The sequence below is a fragment of the Engystomops pustulosus genome, chromosome 10, assembly GCF_040894005.1.
Source record: "Engystomops pustulosus chromosome 10, aEngPut4.maternal, whole genome shotgun sequence".
Classification (NCBI taxonomy): Eukaryota; Metazoa; Chordata; class Amphibia; order Anura; family Leptodactylidae; genus Engystomops; species Engystomops pustulosus.
This window is the reverse complement of record NC_092420.1, coordinates 14,935,117-14,960,789: the sequence shown is the minus strand read 5'-3', so window position 1 is coordinate 14,960,789 and position 25,673 is coordinate 14,935,117. Positions and strand designations below refer to the sequence as shown.

At 43.7% G+C, this 25,673-nt stretch overlaps 1 protein-coding gene across 5 annotated transcripts in view; it reads right to left on the bottom strand.

The window, feature by feature from the left end:
- FRMD4B (FERM domain containing 4B) overlaps window positions 1-25,673 on the bottom strand; it is a 186,841-nt gene that overhangs the window by 38,465 nt on the left and 122,703 nt on the right. For 3 of the 5 annotated variants that reach the window (XM_072128485.1, XM_072128486.1, XM_072128488.1), the window contains exons 6-7: window positions 18,443-18,499; window positions 15,640-15,662 (exon numbers count right to left, since the gene is read on the bottom strand). In XM_072128485.1, coding sequence (XP_071984586.1) covers window positions 15,640-15,662; window positions 18,443-18,499 — 80 coding nt within the window. Of the gene's footprint in view, window positions 1-15,639; window positions 15,663-18,442; window positions 18,500-18,789; window positions 18,807-18,864; window positions 19,045-25,673 lie in introns of those variants that run through there. The other 2 variants (XM_072128487.1, XM_072128489.1) reach the window with 2 other exon arrangements.

Sequence of the window (25,673 nt, the reverse complement as noted above, 5' to 3'; positions counted from 1 at the left end):
CCCACAGAAGACCCATTCAGAAGACGTATGCCTTGATAGGTCCATCCGGGTTTCGTAGAATGATATCAGGCATGAGGCCTTAAAGTCTTGGTGTATATTATCTTGCCATTGAGTTTACATTTTTCTTGGTGGTGATCCTGATATAGAATCTGCTAACACTCTACCGTCTATACGTACCCGAAAATCTGCCAGGAGAGAACAAGAACGTGCTAAGCTAAAGATCTTCTAAAAAATTTCCAGCCATCTAATGTGCATGGTTATCCCTGGTGGTCACGGTAAGCCACAAGACCTCAAACTGGAGCACGATCAAAGAGTCAGCATGGACTCGTAAAGCCACCATAAGGATCCATGAATAGTTTACTGGTCCAAACCTTGCCCCCAGTAGGAGGCACCTGCTTCAGATCTGAAGCCTTCACCAATTTTCACCAGCCCAGCAAAATATTACTCATTTGTGATCTGGTAGGCTTAAATGGAGAGGTCCACTTTACTGATACCATTCATTTAGGGTTGACTGCACCTTCTTTATGTTTGGTAAGCAGCCAGAAATAACGTCTAGTCTCGTTTTTTTTCCCTGAGATCCTGAGATTTAGCGCTAGCCAAGCCAATATTGTTCACAGTCAACTTGATATCTAATGGAAACCATCAAAACAGGCTTATTGCTACACTCCCATATACTTCCTGTTCATACAATGGGCGGCTTAGTTACATTAGTCCGGATCCTTTTGTTGCTCCCGGCATTGTATACACGGCCCGGCCTGTTATTACAGTAAAAATCCCTGGAAGCTTTGTAGAATTGATAGTGTCTGACTCTCATTCTCCATTGGCGAAACCAAAAAAACTACCATTAGCCTTAGTACTGCTCTTTGGTCCCATTTACATCAATGGAGCTAAGCTGCATTACCAGACACATCCTAAGCACAAGGGAGGCGCTGTTTTGAGAAGTTGCAGCCATGTTTTTCCAATCCTGGAATAGCCCTTTATTCACATATTCTATGTCTCCTAGTCAAAGTATAAGCCACTAGTGAGGGGGGCCATTCCTAGAGGATTACTTACTACAATGGACCAAATGTTCCAATATTTTCTATTTCTTCTTAATCAGAATTATCCCAACATCAAAGACGCGAGCGGCAGCTCCGCACAGCGGCTTATCCCGGCAATTAGCTGACTCACAAAACAAATGAAATGCTTAAAATTCCTCCTGGTCTTATATTTACCAATGATTTTTTGGTATTTAATTTTAGATTTTCCAGGTTTTTATTTTTTGCTTAATCTCTGTATGAGAATTTCTGCCGATTACTGATAGTCTTTGTACTTTAACTTAAGATCTCTTTTTTGCTAATAGTGAATATAATTCTTTTTATAACAAGTTATGTCTCCATGTGTTGCTCTAAGATCAAGTGCCAATTTTAAGAAATCATACCTCACACTGCTGTGCTCTGTGCTCTCTGCAGGCAGTGTTTGGTACCATTTTTTGGAGATGTTTATAATCATACATTTCTGCATGTTGTTAGTAGCAGCAAAACTATGAAATATAGGTTTATACTTCAGGATTGTGCACTGGGGGGTGTCCTCACACTGATGTGCTCTGTGCTCTCTGCAGGTGGTGTTAGGCACCATCCTTGGAGATGTGTATAATCATACATTTCTGCATGTTGTAAGTAGCAGCAGGACTGTGAAATATGGATTTATACTCCAGGATTGTGCACTGAGGGGTGTCCTCACACTGATGTGCACTGTGCTCTCTGAAGCTAGGTGTTGTATCTGGTGAGATGTGTAGTCATGCCTTTGTATATGTTGTAATTAGCAGCAAGACTGTGGGTGTATTTCCACACTGCTGCGCTCTGTGCTCTCTGCAGCCAGTGTTAGGTGTAATGCATTCCACTATTGTAGCGTCTCCAACTGAGCAGGGGGCGCATCCTCACACTGCTGTGCTCTAACCCTCTGCACTAAGCTGCTTCCTAGCCGCACCCTTTTTCTCAGATTTTGTATCCAATTTCTATTTGCTTAGTACATCAGTCAGGGGAAGGGGCTGTAGAGCAGATCAATGCAAAGAACTAAGAGCACAGCAGTGTGAGGACACAACTCCAGTGCAAAGAAGCTGTAATTGTTATTATTTACAGTCCGCTTTGGACCGTTTACCATGTGTCTACAGTCTGCTTACAACCTGTTTATCTATTAAGATAATTGGGAAAAACTGAAGAAAAAAAAAAAAAGTTAAAAACGGATGCGTTTTCAAAGGACTGAAAACGCATGCTTAAAAACGGACTAAAAAGCCACGTGTGCCATCACCCTAAGGATGATGATGTGTCCACAAAATAGACATTGGAACGAGATCATTGGTGTTAGACACTTGAAAACCCCACCAATCAGCTAGTCGGACTGCAACCTGAAAAACAGCTCCGTTTTTTGTATAGTGGCCAAGCTGTGTTACTGCAGCTCAAATTATATTTATCTGAATACACCTATCCAACCCTATTGGCACATCTTAGGACCATGTACAATTGTATGTATAGACTACGATTACAGGACCTGTTAATGTTTTGGATTTTTAGCAAATATCAGATCTACTTAGTAGATTTCAGTAGAATTCAGCCTCTGGATCTTTGCAATTGTAGCTTCATTCACTAACAGCAAGCGGATACAGATGAGGCAATTGTAAGTTGCATCAGGTCTCTTTACGTAAAAACCGGAAAACTCCTTTAGAGAGACTCTTGAGCTTGGTAACGCGAATACTCGCCTTGATATTTGCTACTTGGCACTTGGCCCCTACACCTAGATGAATAGCAGCGGGCGAGTAGACACTCAAAGCGGCGGAGTAGGGTGTGTAGATTAAGTGGAGACGCACAATTACTAATTTAGGTCACAATAGCTCCAGGCAAGACAAACTTTAACAACAAGTTCCCAAACGCGACGTGATCCAACATCTTTTTCCTACATAATTCCTGATAGACTGAAACCCGAAAACACAAAGAAGGAGGGATTGTGTCTGCCCATGGCTATCATGATGGAGTCAAGCCCGGTCACCACATCCAGGCGTCGGGAGATGGGTTATGTTTATTCTGTTTTTAAGTACACGTCTGTTTGTGCAACGCTGGTTCTGCATCTGTCCTAACAGGTCCTACCACTCCGGAGATATTAAAAGCTCCATTCTCTTGGCAGGTCGGACGACTGCTACTAGCTCTGCCAACAACAGCGACACCAGCTTTATGCACCGAGTTTCTATCTGATTTTCTTTTTGACCATAAAAAACTATAGACAAGTGTCTAAATATTGGTTTCCAGGGTTTCCTCACCCTGCTGTGCCCTTGGCTCTCTGCACTGATTCTACTTAAAGTTGCAGCAGGTTTTACAACACTTGGTGCTGGGGACTGATTTCCTAATGGACCCGTACTCCATAACGACTTCTAGCCCCAGCTTTAAAAGTGCTTTGAGGTTGCAAATCTGTCCCCCTTCCCCCCTAATTTATTTTATATGGACCCTCTTTGTGTTTTTGGTCGCTACTTCTTGCCCGTTGTACATCCGTGACCTTGGCCGGCCTTGACCTATTGATGTCGGTCTATAATTGCTGCTGGACACCTTAGTTCTGCACCAGCTATTACTAATCTGGATGGGGGATCTCTTGCAGAAGAGTCTGTACCCCATTGCTGGGGGAAAACTGGTCCTAAAACTACAAACCCAGTCTACCAGCGCCATGTAAACTCTCATCACACATCATAGATGCGCCATTGAATGTACCCCATTGCGGGAGCTTAAGAGTCTTGTCAAAGATCAAAAACTTCCTCCCCAAATCACGAAATATGGAAATAGTTGTAAATCACTAATGGTCTAACCACACGGATTGCCAAAATATCAAAAATGGGGATCACTTGCACCCTGTTTATATGGAGCAACTGCACTTGGCTGTCTCTGATAACCCCAAAGATGTGAATGATCCATTCAGAAAGAAGCACAAGGTACCCCCTCTCCCATTCCCTAATAGCCCTAAGACAAATCCTACCATAACACAGTAGGACCATGTATCCCGTTGATCTTAATTTAAGGGGTTGAGCATAGGGGTGGACCTAAACTCTCTGCTGTCTGAGGCGAGCTACAGAATAACACAATCCAATAGTAATAGTATGTGGGTTGTTCTCCACCCGTACTGTCTTCAGGTATGAAAAAAACACTATTTTTAAGCATCAGGTCCTGCTTTGTAGCATAGCAAATAACTGTGCCCCTGATACTAGGCTGCCGGAGAGGCTGCCTTAGGCAAGAGGCTCAACTTGCCTCACGGCTGGTGCGCCCCCGGATGAGCCTCCTCCTCCGTCATATTAAGACATCACCTGGTAATCAGAGAGTAAGGGGCCATGCATCCAACAGATGTGTATGGAAACAATCTGACAAGTCGCTTTTTACGGATCGGACACATTTGGATCTTCTGCTTCCTCCAAGATGATAATAAATCTCCTGGATTTTGTTCAAGTTATCAATTAAGGCAGTTCCTGTCGCTGCTCACATGGTAAACAATATATTTAAAGAGTTACAGCCTGAACCTAGAATACACAGTGACTCACAGAGCAAACACATCCTGACAGACCTGGAGGGAGCAGATCTATAGCTACAGCTGTGCCCGGGACAGCCTGGACTCACGACTATTGCCCTATAGATTACAGGGATTTCAAGGACTTCATCCACCCTGAATGACAACAGAATATATATATACTGAAGTCCAGCGGTACAGCACTCTGACCACAAACAGTGGGTCCAAATTCACTCATATCATATGTCTCAATCCTGCAGATTATCCAAGAATAATTCCAAAAACAGGGTTTTTTTTTACCATGACATATATCTGGTATCGCAGTTCAGCCATACCATTCGCTTGAGCTGCAATACCCGACCTAGCCTGAGAACAGGCATGGCGCTATTTCTGCACAAAAACGAAGAAGACACATACTACTGTATATAAAACCAATAAAAATAGAAAAAAATTGGGTATTCATTTTACAGTAGGGTAACTTGAAGCTGATGGGCCCTGGTGCGGAGTCTGTGCCAGGCCCCTGACTATAATGTATGGATTATAGTTATAGTCTTCTCATATGGGAAAGTGACACCTTATGGGCCCCCTAAACCTCTTGGGCCCAGTTGCAACCGCACCCCCTCAAGTTACACCCCTGGTATAAAACATTAGTACTGTGCACTGAAGACACCTAATATTTGCATAGTATCAAAGTTTAGAAAGTAAAAAACCATAATGGAACCAGTTATGAGACTCAAACAGACGGTCAAACAAACAGGAAAGGTTGATTTGCATATATCTGGGCTACTTTGGAGTGTTCCTGAGTTTGGGTTTGTCTTAAAATGATTCACAATTTGGGGACAAAGTGAAAATTTGGGATCTGACTACACAAGCTTTGTTTGTAGTCTGTCACCATAGAAACAGAATACAGAAAACAGTGGGATATTTTTAATCTGAAAAAAAATTAGCTTTCTTTACTTTTTCAGATGCATTGAAGCGATAAAAATAAAATAAATTTAGTTCCAGCGACTCCTAGATGGGGCCGGCAGCTGCGGACAATACAAGGCATACCCCGGGTGATGTAGTATTATCCAGTGTTTATCTGTCCTGCACATTGCCCGGACTGGAAATCTTACATGTCAGCTCTTTAAAGAAAACAACCCGCACTGCGTGCCCATCTGGAGCGCCGGTTCCGTTTTCTCAGCAGATCCCCCTCTGTGCAATGTTTTTCCTTTTCATTTTCTCCAAATTTAAACCAAGTTATTTCGGTCTTGATAACAGACTTCCAGCAGAATCAGAAATAGCTGCATGGAAACATATCTTGTCTATCACAGGCTCGCACCGAACCATCGCCGAGCAATCCTTTCCCAGAGTAGCAGCGTTCTGCAGTCTACACAGGTGGTCCCCGACTTACAGACAACCCCTAGTTACAGACGGACCTCACAGCCCACTGTAACGTCTGGTGAAGCTCTCTGGATGTTACTTTAATCCCAGGCTGCAATAATCAGCTGTAAGGCGTCTGTAATTAAACTTTATTGTCAAACCTAGTTCCCATGACAGCAAAAAATTTTAAAAATCCAATTGTCACTGGGACCAAAAAAAAAATAAAAAATTATCATACAATGATAAAACACATACAAATTCAACTTAGGAACAAATCTAAAGAACCCATCATGTACGTAACAGGGACTACATGTATAAAAAACATGCACATCCTGTTCATCCTGGTTCATGGATGAGAAAGATAAGTGTCAAGGGGGCGTGCATAACACATATTGGTCAGGATCTGCCAACAGATACATATATAGGGTGACCCTCAATTTTATGAAAGATGGCAGCCCCACTTTTGCAACCACAGGCAGACCTGATGCTCTATCCTTGGAAATATTTGAGCATGGTCACCCCTCCCTTTTGTATCCATTATATGACAGCCATATTAGTTCGCAAAACTGGGGTTAAGGCACCCCCATCTATCAGATATATATATATAGTTTTTAATGAAACGGAATCTTCTACAACCTAAATAGATAAACAATAGCACAGTTTTAACATCCATCAACCATAATCCATGACTTAGTAATGGTTTCCTCATAAGGGGTCCTCCCTCCCATCTAGCTTTATAGCTAAGGGGCCCCCCGTGGCCCCCTCTCTGCTTATCTAGTTCTTCTAAACTGAGCTGAGGCCACCACAAACCCCTAACTATGACCCAAGGTCAACTCAATAGGACCATAGTAGTGATGAGTTGTTCACGAATGAGCCGGCTCTTGAGCCCATGGCTCAATTAACCCCCTAACCGGCTCACCACGCCCCCTTTAACCCGATACAATCTGGTTAAAAGTGGAATGGCGTGGTGTGATTGACTGGCCTGCGGCTCCCTATTATAATAGGGAGCCATTCAGGAGCCAGAAGAGCCGGCTCTTCTTAGTGAGCGGAGCCTAATGAGCCAGCTCACCAAGAAGAGCCGGAATTCCCACCATAGGAAGGGTCTTCTGAGCACGATATCACCCGAGCCGGGCTCTGAGTAAACCTGCAGGTGACAGATAGCCGGATACTCACACACCGCTAATGTTTTTAGTCATTCTGTCTAGTTTTTGTGTAGATTGTGAAATAATGAAAATGGAATTCTCTCTCCGTCTGGGAAGGAACAATGGGATTTGTTAGTATTCCTGTGTTTGGGTCAGCAGGTTAATCTTTGCTCTTACCCCTTCAGTATCTGGTTAGATGTAATACATCACGCTAAGGCAATGAGTCACGGCTGGACTAGAGTAAGGACGTGTAAGGACGGATTATTAAATTAGGACAGGCCCTGTGTAAAACATGGGACTGTGTCACCTGGGTAATGAATGAGCAGATAATGAGGTAATTAATGACCAGATAATGGTTTATCGCTATAAGAATGGCGTATACCGGACCCCCAAGGTCATGTGGTATCTGCGCTGCCCCCAGTAAGAGCTTAGATAGTCAACACTTCACATTCCACACTAATTGTCCTCATTATCTACATAGACGTTATCTATATACTAAGTGTTCCCTGCAATATCTTTCACTAGGGGTCTTTGTCCACTGCTTTGTTTTGTTAGGCCGTAGTCTCGTAGCCATATCACGCTGCCATTTTATAAACCATCGATTCCATCTTCAAATATTGGCATTAGCAAAACACTTCCGACCTCAGGTCAGGTATGAAATGTCCTTTCTAGAATATTATATATATATATATATATATATATATATATATATATATATATATATATCTCCTCCACAGGCTTGTGAGAATGATTAAAGAAGAGTCATGTTTGTCTGAGATGAGTCAGGTTTAGAGGCCCCATCTTTGGTTCCATAGATAAGATAAGAATCTCATCCTTCAGGTCCCATCAGGTTTATTCTTTGATCAATAGAACCAGACATAGGTCAAGGTGTTAAGCTGCTTCACAACACATTGGTAGTGGTTTGATAGGTAATTTTCTGCTGACAGGTTCCCTTCAAGCATTCAAATATGTATAAAAAACAGAGATACAGGGAGCTAAAGGCATAGTTGGAAATGTGAACTGCAGATGGAAATGTAATTCCTGACTTTTTTAACTGCCTGTATTGTCGGTTTCTTATTTGTATTATGACACCAGCATCATGTTTCTAGGTGGTATAGAACTGAAGCCTCTAAACTTGACTCTTCTCAGGCAAATATGACTCTTCTCTACTCAATTTGACATGACTTTGGGGGATATTTTTTTATAGGTTAACACAAGGTTGGCTCCAGGTTTCATTAGGCCCCTGGATGACAGAGCCACAGTAGGCCCCTTTGCAATGAACTCACATGGCACATTAAGAATTCAGAATCTAAAGAAAAGTCTCCTGTACCCTAAAATATTCCCTAGTTTATCATCCCAAACATGGTTATTTTATAGAAGTCCCACTCACACTCAATGGATTCATTAGACACAGCACCCCTCACCACCATGGATTCCTTACATAGAGCCATATGTACCCCCCCCCCCCCAGCAGCTCTGGGCCCCGATACACTTGCCCAGGTATGCCCAGTGCTGGCGCCGGCCCTGGGTTAATAGGTGAGATTTCATATAGAAGAGAGAATTCTAGAAAGGCAGGATATTTAATATCCTACCAGCGGAGGTTGGTAGATTAGTAGGGTAGTAGGGTAAAAGCCAGTGACGGGGCACGGGGAATTAAAAGTTGCCCAAGAACCTAAAAACTTTCCTCCACAGTAGAACCGACAACAACTGATTATTATGTTAGACTGAATGTCGTGCTAGTTAAATGCCTAATATAGGAAAAACAAAGCAAAACTAACAAACTTACACAATGGGGCAGATTTATCAAGCAGTCTGAAAGTCAGAATATTTCCAATTGCCCATGGCAACCAATCACAGCTCCCCTTTAAAATATTCATGAGCACTGGTGAAATTAAAGCTGAGCTGTGATTGGTTGCCATGGGCAACTGGAAATATTCTGACTTTCAGACTGCTTGATAAATCTGCCCCAATGTACCTAACTTTGGGAAACTTTACTAGTAATAGCGGCCAACAGGCCTACAGTATAACCCAGATGACACGTAAGGGCACATTTACTTACCCGGTCCTCTCGCGATCCCCGCTGTGTGTTGTCTGACGAGGATTCGGGACTGCGGAATTCACTAACCTCGTGCGCCCGAGTTCCTGCGTGCGTCGCTTCCGTGCCGAGATCCGATGGAGTTCACCTTCTTCTCCCCGGTGCATGTAAGTGCTGATCTTGCGACGCAAATCCTTTTTTAAATTCCGCGGTTTGTCCGAATCCGCCGGGTTGTCCGACGGCCACGCCCCCTGATTTCTGTCGCATGCAAGCCGGCGCCGATGCGCCACAATGCGATTGCGTGCTCAAAAAACCTGGGGCAATTTGATGCAAAACGGTAATATTCGGGAAACTCGACAAAAGTGCAGCGTTCGGACCCTTAGTAAATGAGCCCCATAGTGACTATATGTGTAGTCTATAATCCAGGTGACACGCTGACTTGGCATTTATCATAGTTTATGATGAGCCATGAATGTATAATTTAGTAGAAGGCCCATTCAGTACTTTTTATTTTCCAGGCATGACTCCCATATGAGAAATTGTCTATTATACGATTACGGCAGAGGTGTAGCGGGTGCCAAGTATCATGGCGATTACCCCTCCTGCTGACAATACACTTTTATGATCTCAGCACCTCCCATTAAGACCTTCATGTGGTTTACTCGTGTTGAGTTGTGGGCTGAGTCCGTGCCAATGTTTTGTTGGTATCAATGACTTGGATGTAGACCCCGGTAGAAATAGTTGAGCTATCTACAAGACTTGGCAGTGATCCAGGTGATACCAAAGCAATGTATGTGAGATGAGACGGGTCCCCTCCCCAAAATTCGTCTGCAATGAAAACAATGGCGGGTTTGCATCATATGTTTGGGTATCTATATGACCTGAGGTCACCCTTATATATCAGCAGATATGAGTTTGGAACAAAATAAAGTTGTTCGGAGACAGATAGGGTCTCTATGTGTTTTAAAGGGAACCTGTCAGCAGAAATTCACATAATAAACCATTACCAGTATGTTGTTGTGTAGATTAACACTTTCCAATTCATGTCTCTCCCATGGGCCAACGCATTGGTATCATCCAGAAAAAAGGACTTTGAAATGAGATCTAAATTGGATGTACAAGTCACAGGGGTGGAGATTTTAGCACTGAAGTCAAGCTCTCCTACCTCAGAAAGCCCCCTCCGGCATCATGCGCAAGACTTGAGGTGAGCTGGTCACTTATAACTGTGGACACGGAGCTGTCAATCACAGCAGAAGGGGCATTCTTGCGTGAGGAGAGCTTGACTTCAGTGCTACACTCTCCACCTCCATGACTTCATACAACCAATTTACATCTCACTTCAAAGTAGATTTTCTGGATGATGCCACCACACTCGGATATGAAAGAAACATGATCGGGTAGGTGTCTAGCTGCTTCATAACACACTGGTAGTGGTTTAATAGGTCATTTTTTTTTGCTGACAGGTTCCCTTCAAGCATTCAACTATATATAAAAACGTGACAGCAAGCAGAGATTTTAAGAAAAAGCAAGTAGGTTTATTAATAAGCTCCACAAATTATACTGTGGATCGTCGCAAGACATATTTGACTTCAAGCGTAAAGGCCTTCAATACACATGGGGGCACATCTACTTACCTGTCCAAGGAGTTCACATAAAGTGCATTGTCTGACAATGATGCACTGTGCCGTGATTCACTAAGATTGTGCGCCCGATATCCTGCATGTGTCTCTTCCCCGCTCAGGTCAGACAGAGTTCACCTTCTTCTTCCCTCTGCATGTAAGTGCTTGATCTTGCGACACAATTTGAAAGATAAATCCCGCCCCCAGTCCGAATCAGTCGGAACGTCCCCCGACGGCACGGCCCCCGATTCCTGTCGCTGCGCCAAAAACCGATCGCATGTGACACAATCCCCTGTTAAATACCCCTCACAGCCGTGCAATCCTCGAAATAATCGGATAATCCGTCGCAAGTGCGGATAATCCGTAGTAAAGGCCCATAGTCGAAAAATCTGCCAAATTTGATGATTTCGACCCATCGACCCAGCGGGAAGGAAGAATCGGACATGTTGGATATTTAGTCATTTCTCATTTCGGATACACTGCCCGAACAAATGGGGGGGGGGGGGGGGGCTAGGAATAATTTGTGTACACCCACAAAAATCCAAGAGAAATGGAAGATGACCGTCACAAGCTTCATCTTACAAAACCTTTAAAATTTCATCAAAGGGGCAGCACCATTCATGTGTAACCTGTCAATCTCACCCCCAGGGGACTTGTAGAATCTATAGTATTGTCCGCATATTCTCTGCACGTAAAATAGATGATACAACGTCTTTCCCTCTGCTGCCTGCACATTCTCACACCTCGCTCCGCTCACTACTGACCTTGACTGTCACTCAGGTCTTTAATGTGTTTTGTGTGGCCAGGTTATTACATGTACAAAGCACAGAGCACACACCTCGGAGAGGTTTTGATGTGCGCTTCCAGCTGGTCTTAGACTCTGAATGCATCTATTGTTCAGCTATCATTGCTATTGTGACACTATTAGGCTTTACTTGTGTTATTGGCACAGTAGCTGGAACCATCTCGGCTCTGCTGACTCGCACGACGGGTAGACGGAGCACATAAGTATCTTTTCACAATGCCCTAGATTTTGCAGTAGGCGCCCAACCCTATGTCATGGCTTTGGCACAGGAGAACAATTAGGCGAAAAAAAAGATTGTGAATGTGATTATTTTTAGTAATTAGGAGGTGCCTGGGAACGAGCAGAGAGATGATGGCAGGAATGATACGAATGGGCAGTGGTCTGGAGCTGGTGTGAGGTTACACCTCCTTAAGCTGTGATGGCGAACCTTTTAGAGACAGAGTGCCGAAACTGCAAACCAAAATCCATCTGAAGCAGTAACTTATTGCTACCTGTTCTTCCACATCATTCAATCGTATCGGCCCCCTGAGGCCACCAATACAGTTGAAAGAAGGAGAACAAATTCAGACTCTTATTGAAGATTCTCTTCAGGGACTCTCTGTACAGGAAGAACGGTGGGTCCAACAGGAGGACCTCCAAAGATTATGCAGTTCTGTCAACACCTTCTCACTTTTCCCGCAGCCAATGAAGTGTCGCTTTAAGATAGTACTGAGAGCAGCATCTCTTAAGTTGCCTGGGACTGCAGGAAGATTTGGTGGATTTGGTGAACTTAGTCCTGGGGCGATGACCTGAGTGCCTACAGAAAGGGCTCGGAGTGCCACCTTTGGCACCCGTGCCAAAGGTTCGCCACCATTGTCCTAGAGCAGCAATGGCGAACCTTTTAGAGACCGAGTGCCCAAACTACAACCAAGACTAACTTGTTTATCGCTAAGTGCCAACACAGAAATGTATTAGTGATTTACACTCCCTGCTCTGTCACAGCTACAATGATAATCCAGATCTGTCCACACCTTTCCACTCCTCCAGTAGTCCCAGGTAGCATTGTCACTTTAAAATAGCTCTGTGCACAGCAAGTCCTGGGCTGTCTTGGACTGCAGGAAGATACCTGGAGTCATCTCTGGTGATGGCCTGAGTGCCCACAGAAAGGGCTCTGAGTGCCACCTCTGGCACCAGTACCATAGGTTCGCCACCACTGTCCTAGAGTGTAGCTTGAACGCAGTCCATTTTCTTCCACCAAGTATAAAAGTATCGGCTTGGGATTCCATCATTGTCATGTTCCAGGGCCTGTTTAAAGGGTCGGACATTGACTTACATGATCTGTGTTAGGACAGTGCTCTCTTATATTTTCTTATATTATCTCGTTTCCAGAGATATGTTGCATGTGTTCTCTCTAACAAAAAGCAGAACCCCCTAAGGTTCCCCGGGGTATTCCAACATCTCAACATGGGCCATACCGCAACATGGGCACAAATTCTATATGATAATTATTGTTATAATTATCAGTTTTCTGTATCCTCTCTGTATATTAGAGGGTGGCAAGTAAGTGGTAAAGGTACGATTGCAGTAAGTAAGAGTGCAGTCAGCCGAATCTCCTGATTTCAGCATGACTAGCCCCTGTGTATTGAGATATGCTGACTCGGGAATACCGATTACTTACATGTCTGATCCTTTGTTGTCGGGGGAGATAAGCCAAAGCTAGAGGTATCTGGGAGTGGCTACTCACCTCTCCCGATTCAGAACACATGCATGCACAGATGAACCAGGCTTACATAGATTGGTTAGGGGCAGCACGGTGGCTTGGTGCTTAACATTACAGCCTTGGAACGCTGGGGACCTGGATACAAGTCCCAGGGTCACCATCTGCAAAGAGTTTTTATGTTCTCTCCGTGTTTGTGTGGGTTTCCTCCGGGTCCTCCGGTTTCCTCCCACACTCCAAAACATACTGGTAGGGTGATTAGATTGTGAGCCCCATTGGGGACAGGGACTGATTTGGCAAACTCTGTGCAGCGCTGCGTAATCTGTGTGCACTATATAAATAAAGGATTATTATAAGTTACTACACATGGATTGTTTATTGAGGTGGTTAGGTCTCCATAAGAGCTGTATACATTAAGCGATATGGTATAGTATCACAGTTTATAACACAGTAACGTGCAATCTCAACCTCATTCACAATGGAGGCGCCCAGGACAATGTAGTAATGGATCGGGGTTGGGCAGTCTCAAGTTCAAATGGTCACTGGTTATTATTAAACCCGGGCCGGTGACATTGTGTGGGAAGGACTTTTTATCAGCTCGCACTTTGGCAATGAGAAAAGGGAAAGACGGATGAATCATTAACAGGCCCATGTGTGACCTTTATGATCCGTATTTGCTCAGTGACTTGTAACTAATAGGTCCCTGGACTTGTAGAGTAGAAGCTTTCTCCAAGGCTGCACGGGTTCCTTGTATGTTTGTCAGGTAGAAAGTGAATTAATGGGTAAACAGAGCAGAAAGTGCGACGTGAACCTGTTATTCCTGTGCCTCGTGCCAGCCATTATACAGCAGGGCGGACCCCGTAGGGACGTCAATAACAAAATAAAAAAAGTGTGCATGATTTATATGAGCAACTTAATCTTTACTAGGTACACATTCAAAGCCACACACTCATTTGATTAGCCGCCTAATCAAAATGCATGAGGGCCGTCTCAACTTATGAACATAAGCTCAACCAACGTATTGTGACATTAAAAATAATTAAGCAAATGTCCACCCCTAGAGGGAGCCGGGGAGCTTGACAAACCATTGTTAGGATAAGTCTTCATTATCAGATTGGTTAGGCTTTCAACAAACAGAACAACTATTCTAGACTGCATCTGGAAAAAGAATAAAAAGGCACTGTCCATTGTGCAGTGGCCGAGCCGGAGCAATTCGCCTCAATACCCATTTATTAGTGCTCATGGACCACCACTCAAACCAACATAGACATCAAAAATAGACCATCACGTACAAAATGTCCTGGACCAGAGGATACTCCTAGATTAGCTTTTTACCCAACAAAAACAGGTCAAATATGCACTGTGTAGTGGTCTGGAGCAATGCAGCCCAGCTCCCAATTATTAGTGCTCAAGGGCCACCACAAAAACCAAAAAAAGACCTTAAAAATAGGCTTCAACATACGAATGTCCTGGACCAGAGGTTACTCCTAGATTAGCCAACAAAGACAGGCCAGAGACTCGTTGTGTAGTGGTCGAGCCGGAGCAATGCATCCCTGCTGCCATTTATGGATGCTCTTAGACCACCACTCAACCCAACAAAGACTCAAAAGTAGGCCACCACATGATAATGCCTGGGGCCACAGATTACTTCAAATTTAGCCTTCAACCCAACAAAGACAGGCTCATAGATTAGTCTTATACCAAAAAACCTGTTGGTGGACCATAACTAGAACTCAATGTGCATGTTCCATGTTCCTTCCGATACCAACATAGATAATCCTCTGGAGTTCATGGAAGATGAGGCTTATTCCCCTCACTTTATTAACACATGCTCCCTCAGCCCAGCCAAGTGTACATGTCAATAAGTTGGGTCAAAATAGCTGTTGTCTGGCAGATATGTAATATGTATCGCCTCTTCTGGTGAAGCTCAATGGGTCAAGCAAGGCGTTTCCTCACTAGGTGAAGGAAGGTGTTCCCTGACTTTGGACTCACCCTGTACTTGTACATAAATCTGTACATTTTACAAAATCATTTGAGGATAAAGAGTCCAGTCATCACTATGACTTACCCTTGTAATAAAAAAGTCTAAAAAAAAATGTACATCCAGCAGTAAAAAGAGGACCGTTCATAACCACAAGACCTAAGTAAAGACTATAATGAAAAGGGAGGGAATTCATTAAACCCCAGGATGACAGACAGCCCTAACGTAACGTACTCTGTCTGACTAAACTGATGTATTTTGGGCTGAAACCTAGGAGATGTTATCCAAACCTATTTTTGGATTGTCAGCACACTTTCCTTACCAGCCCCCCCTCCCTGTCTGCAGACTACTCTCCTCTCGCACCACAGACATAACTTCAAGTGGCCTGGGGGAAGATGTAGACTTTGGCAGCTATGCCTACCATTCAGAAAGCAACCCCGGAACATGAACATACAAGAGACAAAAGACGGTGATTAATTACCTAGTGTAGTCTCCCCGAGCCTCCTACAAATGGAAAAAGAGAAAAAAAAAAGGTTAGGATTGTCTCATCTCAGCGGGTAAAACACACTATGCTATGTATTTACAACCTGTGACTCTTCCATTACGAGCAACTCCCATCTGGTAAGAAGGTTGGCCACTTGTAGGTCAACCACAAGTAGACTAATTACTATCAATGGCCATACACGAGAGACAAATATTGCCCGAAAGACCCTCACCTCTTCTCCTGATTGGTATTTTATATATTGTCCTTAAACAGGATTTTTAGAGGGTGCAATTGCCCATCGTTTCTTTTATGAGCAACAAAAATTTCCAACCAAGGACTGGTCACCTATAGGTCCACACCATCAATATGACTGGCCATACACGAGAGACAGATGTTGGCCGAAAGACCCTCCACTCTACTGCTCATACTTTTTAGTCCTTTAGAGGGTGCCACTCTACTACCCGTATTTTTATGGTCCTTTTGAGGACTGGCCGTATACAATAGACAGATGTTGGCCAAAAGCCCATCCCGCCATCTCCTAATCGGTATTTTTGGAGTGCAAATGTCCCACTATTTCAACTTAGGTCCATCGAATCCAGATCCACTTCTTGTTCGTTATACTCCTGCCTGGTTCACAGAAGCCGATGTCCGGAAAGGGTTATCTTTCACCAATTTGATATCAATATGCCCTACTATCCTTCCACGTTTGTTCATGGTAAGGCCAGGAATGAATTACTTATGGTGACCATACATAATGAGAGACATGTTGACCAAATATCTAATGTGTATGGTGAGTACACGAAAGCAGGCAGCACTCCAGGTCGTACGGTGAAAAAAACTTCTTTTATTCCATGCTCAAAAATACATCATAGTGCAGCAACGTTTCAGCTCCAAGGAGCCTTTTTCAAGGCTCCTTGGAGCTGAAACGTTGCTGCACTATGATGTATTTTTGAGCATGGAATAAAAGAAGTTTTTTTCACCGTCCCGACTGTGTCCCGACTTTACCTTGATTAAAAATATTTGGCATTGGTCATGTGCCTGATCCAAGCGCCCTAGGTGGAGATAAGCCACTGTCATGGGTGGCACTGTCGGCACATGCAAGCTCAGCCCAAGCTAAGGCAGTCAGGAGGAAGCAATAATTTGGCCACAAGTTCTAAATAATCTAAAAGAACCTTCTATTTATACGGAGTTAGTGACATCTTAATATCTCAGAAATTTCCAAGCCCGATCCATCCTGTGGCCGCCATTACGTCAGGTCATCCATTATTAATATCCACCATGAATATTTCATGACCTCCATGTATTGTAGACGAGGACCGGCCAACCACTGATATATGAGAAGAAAACGGGTTTCATCAACGTTAAGTAAACTTCAAAAAGTCAGGAATGGAAAATATGTCCTAAAACCTATCAGGGCAGGAAGAGGATCTTATCTGGGAGCTGCTGCATCTTTCAGACACCCAGCAGGACATGAAATGAATGGGGCCTTATCTCAAAGGAAGGTGGAATACCATGATTGTGTCTGAACATGCAGATAGCAAGAAACTAATCCTTATCTTGTGGTTGTACTTGGATTTGGTTGGAAAGGAGAACCTTGGAATGTTCTACAGCTCCGGGTATATTCCTATATAAGTCCTGGAGTCATCTAGTTCTGCCCTTTAAAAATAAGATTTTTTGGATATGTTATGTGACCACCAATCTGTCGTTGTATCAGAGTAGCAAAATATGGGTAACAACTTGTATGGGAACCGCGATGGTGGCCATATTGCTTGTTTTGGTAGAAGTCTACTGGGTCCTCCTTTACCTCCAGGTCCATCGAAGTATATACAATAGCTAGATTATAGAGGTAGTCTCTTCTTTAATCACTGCTTCTATGGGAGGATACGTTCAGAATTCAGAAAACTACAGAGCAGTTGGTGATTTGGGCCCAAACCTTCTAGGGGGCCCATGGTCACCCAAACCAACCACCAAATTTTATACTCAGAATGACTTTCACCCATGAAATCCTTGTACATCTGTTTCTGTATCTCTCAATACACAGGTACACAAGAGCTATTTCAGGACCTTTGAAGGTCCTCCAAACGTCCCGAAATGGCAGATTGAAAGCAGACAGAAGGGACACATCCTCCATTCCCCCAAAAAGCTCCTAGTACCATATGTAGGAAGTGATTCCAGACTTGTAGTGCTAGAATATTCATACATCCCAGGGCCCATGGTGGTCTTGATCCACCCCTGCAAAGGACCACGGGCACAAGACCAAAAGCCATGACGAGACATGAATCCACCGTATCCTGAAAGCTAAAATTTCCTGGAACTTGCAGTTCCCCAGCAGCTACACACATGCACATTGACCTTGACAATGGTAACGTTCCGGCATACGATAACAAGTAACCAAAGTTTACATAGGAAAAGTGTTCATTTCCAATAATATTGACACAAACACACAAAAAACATAATTAAAACCTCCCCGGTGCTTTGCATTTGTAGCAGTTCAATGCCGGAAAAACCTTCCTTGATACACCCCCCTATGGGGCATTAGGCAGGTGCAGTTGTATTAATGCAAAACTTTACAAATTAGGGACACCTTGCACTTGAACATGACATAACAGAATACTTCCCCAAATGTGACGTATCGCCCCGAATGAGTAATTAACCTGACGTTTAATGGACGATTGCAGAAATTGCATTAGTTCTGCGGCACCTGTGCCACCTGAAATAGGACGTAGGTGGGTAGCAGAAGGTAAGGAGTTTGCACCAAACTTTGGTTTTGCAGCACAATTTTAAGTGCACGCGTCCTTACCTGCAGGATGAGCGCGGCCAACTTAAAGACGGTTTCGCTGTCCACTTCGATCTGCCCCTGGGAACACAAGAACAGAGTCAGCGCAATCACAATGGTACGTGCCTGTCACTGCCTCTGGGCTCTGCTACAACAACAGACTGTACCATTCCACAGCGAGGGGGGAGGACGCTCCTCCGAGGATTCCGCACAAAGGTGGCAGCCACTTTGCAAAAAAAACTAAAAGTGCAAAGTTTTCCAACTTTTGCAACGATCAATTATACTGAGCTAGAAACTTTTTTTAAAGGTGCATTTAAAGGGATCTGCCATGTAAGGGCACAGGTTTGAGCGTTTTGGGTGCCCAGTTTTACCTGCTGCGGGTGGATGGTGCAGCCTGATGCCCAGAGATAAGGTTCCCCCTTGAAGGTTTAGTATTATATACACACAGACAAGTGCAGGAGGACACAAAGCCGCCTCTTGTTGTTCCACCTCTCATGCAGAAAATGTTCAGATGCAGAGGATGAGCTGAGAACTTTTCTTTCATTGCCGGGGCGGAAAGTTTTAACCGAATGTTGGCCGACACCAAGTGCAGTAAACAAATAAAATGACATGTAGTATGTGATAATGATCAGCCCCGTCAATAGGGGGCAGCCTAGAGGGATTTTAAAGGGGTAGATGACTATTTTTTGCAGAAATTTTTGCAACTCAAAAACAGTTCTATGTCTATCAATTGGGTTGTTTTTGCAAGATGCACATAGATAGTAAAAGACATTCGTTACATGAATGGGAATGGTTAATCTTAATCTGCTGTGTGTGACTTCACCTTGAGGCCGCGTTCGCACACTGGGGCTCATTTACTATGGGCTCCGCGGCCGCACTTTCGCTAGGTTTCCCGACTTTTTCCGTTTTGCGAATTCCGCCGTGATTTTGGCGCACGTGATCAAATTTCAGCTCAATTGCGCTGGCTTTCATGCAACAGAAATCGGGGGGCGCGGCCATCGGAAAACCTGACAGATTCGGAAAAACCGCGGAATTTAAAAAAACGGAGTGTGTCGCAAAATCAATCACTCACACCAGGAATAGGTTGGTGAACTCCGGTGGACCTCGGCGCAGCAGCGACACCTGGTGGACATCGGACGCACAACCTTAGTGAATTGCCGGAAGACCCGAATCCTCGTCGGAGAACGCGCTGCTGGATCGCGTCAGGACCAGGTAAGTAAATGTGTCCCAATGCGTTACGTTTTTTGTTGCTCTTTTGACGCATTCCAAAGGCTTGAATCGTGATCACATGCTGAAGTTACTTGCGTCTCCATTGCATTTGCTAAAACATAATGGGGGTCATTTACTAAGGGCCCAAATCGCTTTTTTTTTCGTTGGGTTTCCCAAATTTTTCAATTTGCGCCGAATTGCCCCGAGTTTTTGCCGCACGCGATCGGATTGTGCCGCTCCGGCGCCGGCATGCATGCAACGGAAATCGGGGGCGATGCCGTCGGAAAACCCAACGAATTCGGAAAAATCACGGTATTTAAAAAAAAAAAGTGTTGCTTGACACGCACTTACCTGCACCAAGAAATAGAAGGTGAACTCCGGTGAACTCCAGCGGACCTCGGCGCAGCAGCGACACCTAGTGGATACCGGCGCACAGACCTTAGTGAATCCCGGCCGGACCTGAATCAGGGCGAAGAACCCGCCGCTGGATCGCGACTGGACCGGGTAAGTAAATCTGCCCCAATGTAACCACAGCATGTGATCACGGTTGGGGCCTTTGGAATGAGTCAAAAAGGCAACAAAAACTGCAACGCATTGTTTGAACGTGGCCTTAGGGTGAAGACACACATGGCGTTTTTGGGCCGTTTTTGGGCCGTTTTTACTAATTGCGTTTTCAGATCGTTAAAAACGCATGCGTTAAAAAACGCATCCGTTTTTTAAAAACGCATGCGTTTTTTGAAAACGCATGCGTTTTTGTCAGTTTTTCCGAAATTGCGCAATGAAAAATGGACAAAAACGCATGCGTTTTCAAAAACCGCATGTGTTTTTAAAAAACGGATGCGTTTTTTAACGCATGCGTTTTTAACGATCTGAAAACGCACTTAGTAAAAACGGCCCAAAAACGCCATGTGTGTCTTCACCCTTAGGGTGGTGGCACATGTGGCGTTTTGGGCTGTTATTAAGCAGTTTTTCCCCCAATTATGATAATTATAATAATTGTGAAAAACGGACAAAAAGGAAAAACCGGATACGTTTTCAAAACGCATGGGGTTTTAATTGGACTGTTTGAACGGTCCAAAAACGGGTTCAAAACGCCACGTGTGCCACCACCCTCTGGCTAGTTGCAGCGTGCAGCCTATTCAGTGACTAATCTGCTGCAAGATACAATGGCAGCAAAGTGGATACGTTTTTACCAAACGTCAGAATACAATCTGTACTGATAATTTCATACTATGCTGCAGATCTTCAATGAAGCAGCACAAATTAAAGGAATGGAAATGCTCTAAAATCCACAAAGTACATGTAATACACAGTTTTCCCAAATTTAAAATTAACCAAGTCAACTAATCACAGAGCAATATATCCAATAATCTCAAACTGCATGATGACTCTGAAGCTGCATCACTGTCTCGCTTAAAGGGGTTTTGGAGCTTGAAGATTGTGGCTGCTTTCTTCCAAAAACAGCGCCACACCTGACCACGGTTGGTGCCGGTATTGAGCTCAGCTGAATGGAGCTCAGTTGTAAAACCATGCATTACCTATAGTCAAAACACTACATGTATTTTAATCTCCGGACAACCCCTTTAAGAAAGGCTGTCATGCAACCTCATTAAATTGTAACAGCCGCCGTATTGGTAATCAGCAAATAATTTTTCCCCTGAGAATAATTTAGACGGCCTCAAGGGATCGGACCAGAGTTTGACTGAATTAAACTTCCTGCAACACAGTGATTTCCGACGCTGTAAGTTCCTATCCAACTTCAGTTTACAGTCCTGGACTCATTTATCAACATTATAAGGTACAGGGCAGCAAAAACCATTAAAAAAAAACCATGAGGAAACAAGTACATTACAGACGAGTTGTGGTCGGTTCAGAAGAAGCGGTGGTCACATGGTCTGTGTTGCCGGACCACCCGTGGTCTAATGCCCCTTCGGTAAGTTTCATCTTCACAACCAGATTTGGGTTGTCAGACTTGTTCAGAGGGAAAAATAATTTGAGTTCCTTAAGGGTCAATGATGGAGGGTTGAACTTTTTAGTGGAACGATCATAAAGTTAAGGTTTTGTAGGGAAGATCAACACATCACCAGGCATAGGAGATCTTGTGTACCCCATTTATTCTTGAATTCAAGATTTACATGGTGCTCCATCTTGTACTGGTCCACCATATCACCAAACCCTACACTCCAGGTACTGGAGACTTTGCAGCTAGTTTTGATTTTCTAATGTTTTAGGACCAGAAGTAAACCTAACCTTGAATTAGGTTTTCTATCTACAAGTCTCCACCACAGTCGCATAGGTTGCCTCTCTGGTACCTGCATCCGATGTAGAGCACCGAGTAACCAGGTTGAGAACTTGATTGGTGCTCCCAATATTCTACTTATATTCTGGGACATTAGGTCTGGTTCCTAATTCCTCATCGCTGAACTCTACTATCTTCCACATGTCCGGACGTCTTTCATGGGTCGGTGCATGAGAACTAATGCTCATAATAGTAACTCAAGAATTATTTTCATTGGACAACAACCAAAGAGCAGAAGAGTAGAATAGTAATGACTATTTTCAACTGCAGCAGGAGCCAAATAAAACATGGGTATAACTTTTCCAAAACTTTGTGGTCACCAAGCATCGCTTGCTGTAAGTACCGGTAGATAGGAACACTAGTTCTGGTTACAATAAAGTTTGTGAAAGTAGGTCACTTATTATAAAAATCCCTCCACCCATCGAAACGCAAGAAACAACATTCACCGATGGTGGGATATATGAGGACTGGTTCTCCTTCTGGAGATCCATCTGGTGAAGGGAGTCTTCACAATGATTCCATATCAGCATTAGCTCCTCTCTATATAGGATGTCATGGACAATATCATAAGTGATGGTCAAATGACCAAGAGGCTACCTTATTATAAGCATGTCCAGATCCTTAGGTCTCAGTTAGGCCTTATCAGGAAATAGGTGACCTCGTAGAAAGAGAAATCTTGGTGGCCATGACTGGTGGAGGTTTCGACTCCTAGAGCCTCTTAGAAGAAGTTTGATTCATCAGTGTAGTCAATCCTTCTCATTTATAATTTTGTCATGCTATATTTTAGGAACACTAGTTCTGGTTACAATAAGGTTTGTGAAAGTAGGTCACTTATTATAAAAATCCCTCCACCCATCGAAACGCAAGAAACAACATTCACCGATGGTGGGATATATGAGGACTGGTTCTCCTTCTGGAGATCCATTTGGTGAAGGGAGTCTTCACAATGCTTCCATATCAGCATTAGCTTCCCTCTATATGAGATGCCATGGACAATATCAAAAGTGATGGTCAAATGACCAAGAGGCTACCTTATTATAAGCATGTCCAGATCCTTTGGTCTCAGTAAGGCCTTATCAGGGAATAGGAGACCTCGTGGGAAGAGAAATCTTGGTGGCCATGTCTGGTGGAGGTTTCAATCTTCTAGACCAGTGGTGGCGAACCTATGGCACGCGTGCCAGAGGTGGCACTCAGAGTCCTCTTTATGGGCACCCTCGCCATCACCCCAGGATAGAGTTTGCCAGACAGGACTCAAGGCCTTTTGCAGTCTCACGCAGCTCAGGACCCTAGAAGGAAGCTACGATGATAATCCAAACTCCTTCTCCTTCTTTCTACTGTATTGGTGTCCTCAGGTGCCTATACAACCTATTAAACCTGTGAAAAAGCAGGGAGTAATAAGTTACTGCTTAAATTGTCGCATTGGCACTTTGCGAAAAATACGTGGATTTTGGTTGCAGTTTGGGCACTCGCTGTCTAAAAGGTTCGCCATCACTGCTCTAGAGCCTCTTAGAAGAAGTTTGACTCATCAGTGTAGTCAATCCTACAGGACAGATCATGTTCTCATTTATGATTTTGTCATGGCCTATTTTTGGTGTCGAGATTGTGGAGCATCAAGATTTGCCAAAGTTATTATAGATAAATGCCAATGGCTAAATTTTGTTCAATTTTGTTTCTACCTTGGAAGATGACGTCAGCTTCAGGCCGGTGGCTACTTGGGTCTACCCTCAGCCCGAATTGATGGAGATGAGACTGTTGCGCCATGTTGACCAATGAATGATGGGGGGGACTTTTACGACAAGCGGGAGGCACTGGCTGCAGTTTGGGAGTACGGTGCCCGGGTTAGTCATTGTGCGTACACACAGATGACTAATCTATAAGTGTATAAGTTATTACATGATACCAATTACCCTCGGGGCACAGACACCGGTGACATCACATCCACATCTAGAATGTTGTCATCTTGTATTAATGAGACATCTATCATATATCTCTCATCAGATCGGTCTATAAAACTTCATTCTCAAACCCGGAATGAGACATGAACTTATTGAGTGTTCGGGCTGATACTAATCGGATCTATTACATTTATTGATTGACAATTATTTGCGCTTTATTAACCTTCTGGTGAAAGGGATGGAGGACAATGACCCCCTAGATACCACTGTCACTATGCAAACTTCATTGTAAGTTGAGATCTCAAAGATCGACCAATGAAGATCAGACCTTGAGATCAGACCAATATGGCCGCTTCATGTAAATGGGGGCTACTTTTTTTAAACCAACCTTTGTTATAAGACTACCCTATCCCTATAGGATATCCTATAGGCAATGCATAGTACTGTGAGGCTAGCTAACAATGCAATCAGTATTCTTATTAGTAGTCAACCCCTTTAAGAGAAGTGGACAACTGAAGGACTTTAAGGCAAGGTCAACCTTCGCAAGCTTTTCCCATTCTCTCAATTCACCAAAAATTAAAGAACCTCATTTGATTTAACATCTTTACCCATATTGTATAAAGAGCTGTTAAGCAGACCTATGTGTCTCCATAGAAACAGACTACAAACTCACCCTGTGTAGTCTGATCTCACAGATTTATTCTCTTACTTCTCTTACTAACCAAATGAAAGCTATGTAAAAAAAAAAGTCCATGATCTGCCATGTTCATGATCGTCAGCGAGAGTAGTCTTGCGGCGATTAGTGATATTATTTAAAGGGGATGTTATTTAAAGGGGTTGCTCCACAAATTAAACATATTCCACATCTTCAATAAGTGAATGGAGAATACTTAGGGGAAACTTTGTGATGATTGCTGGTGGTCCCTGTGATCGGAGCTTCATATATTAAGCACTTACCCCCTATCCTTGCTTTAAAGGCAACCCCTTTAAAGATCTTGGGCCTAAATACATAGTTTGTAACAATGATCCCCATTTACTAATCCATTATACTGAGGTCTTCTTATGTTGTAGGTGGGCCCTTGGTATCTTCAGATACCAGATCTCAGTTAGGACTCCTATCTCTGCACCCCCTTTAAATGTTGCTGTATTTTATCTGGCACACTACTGCCACCTCTGGTTGGATGTTGCAGCGCTGTGGCACGGTGGCTGAGTGAGTACCATTTCTGCCTTGCAGCGCTGGTTTCCTGGGTTTGAATCCCACCCAGGGTCAACAACTGCAAAGAGTTTGTATGTTCTCTCCATATTTGTGTGGGTTTCCACTGGGTCCTCCGGTTTCCTCCCACACTCCAAAAAAAACCATACTCTTAGGTTGTTTAGATTGTGAGCCCCATGGGGACAGGGACCAATTTGACATGCATTGTACAGTGCTGTGTAATCTGTGTGCGCTATATAGATAAAGAATTATTATTATCTGCACCCTAAATATCACATAGTGTCCTGGCACTCCCTCATCATCCCTACCCTAAAGTGCCCCCCTATGCACATCACCCGCCATGCCGGTGGCTAGCCTAATGAATGGAGCATGAGCAATTCCCAGCCATTGTCACGGATACTGTCATTATGGTCATTGTACTTCCCATTTTCACTGTAAAACAAATAATAGTCCATGAAGGGTTAAGAGGATATTAAAGCCCGGTGTCAGCTTCTATTCTTCCTAACTGCAGGAGTTCATGTGAAGTTTACCACACCCATGGAACAATAGGGAATCATTATAGGGTGTGTTACATCGGCTTTGTGACCTGCAGAAGTAGAGCTCAGCGCTCGGCCTGTCTGACTATACATCAGCCAATGA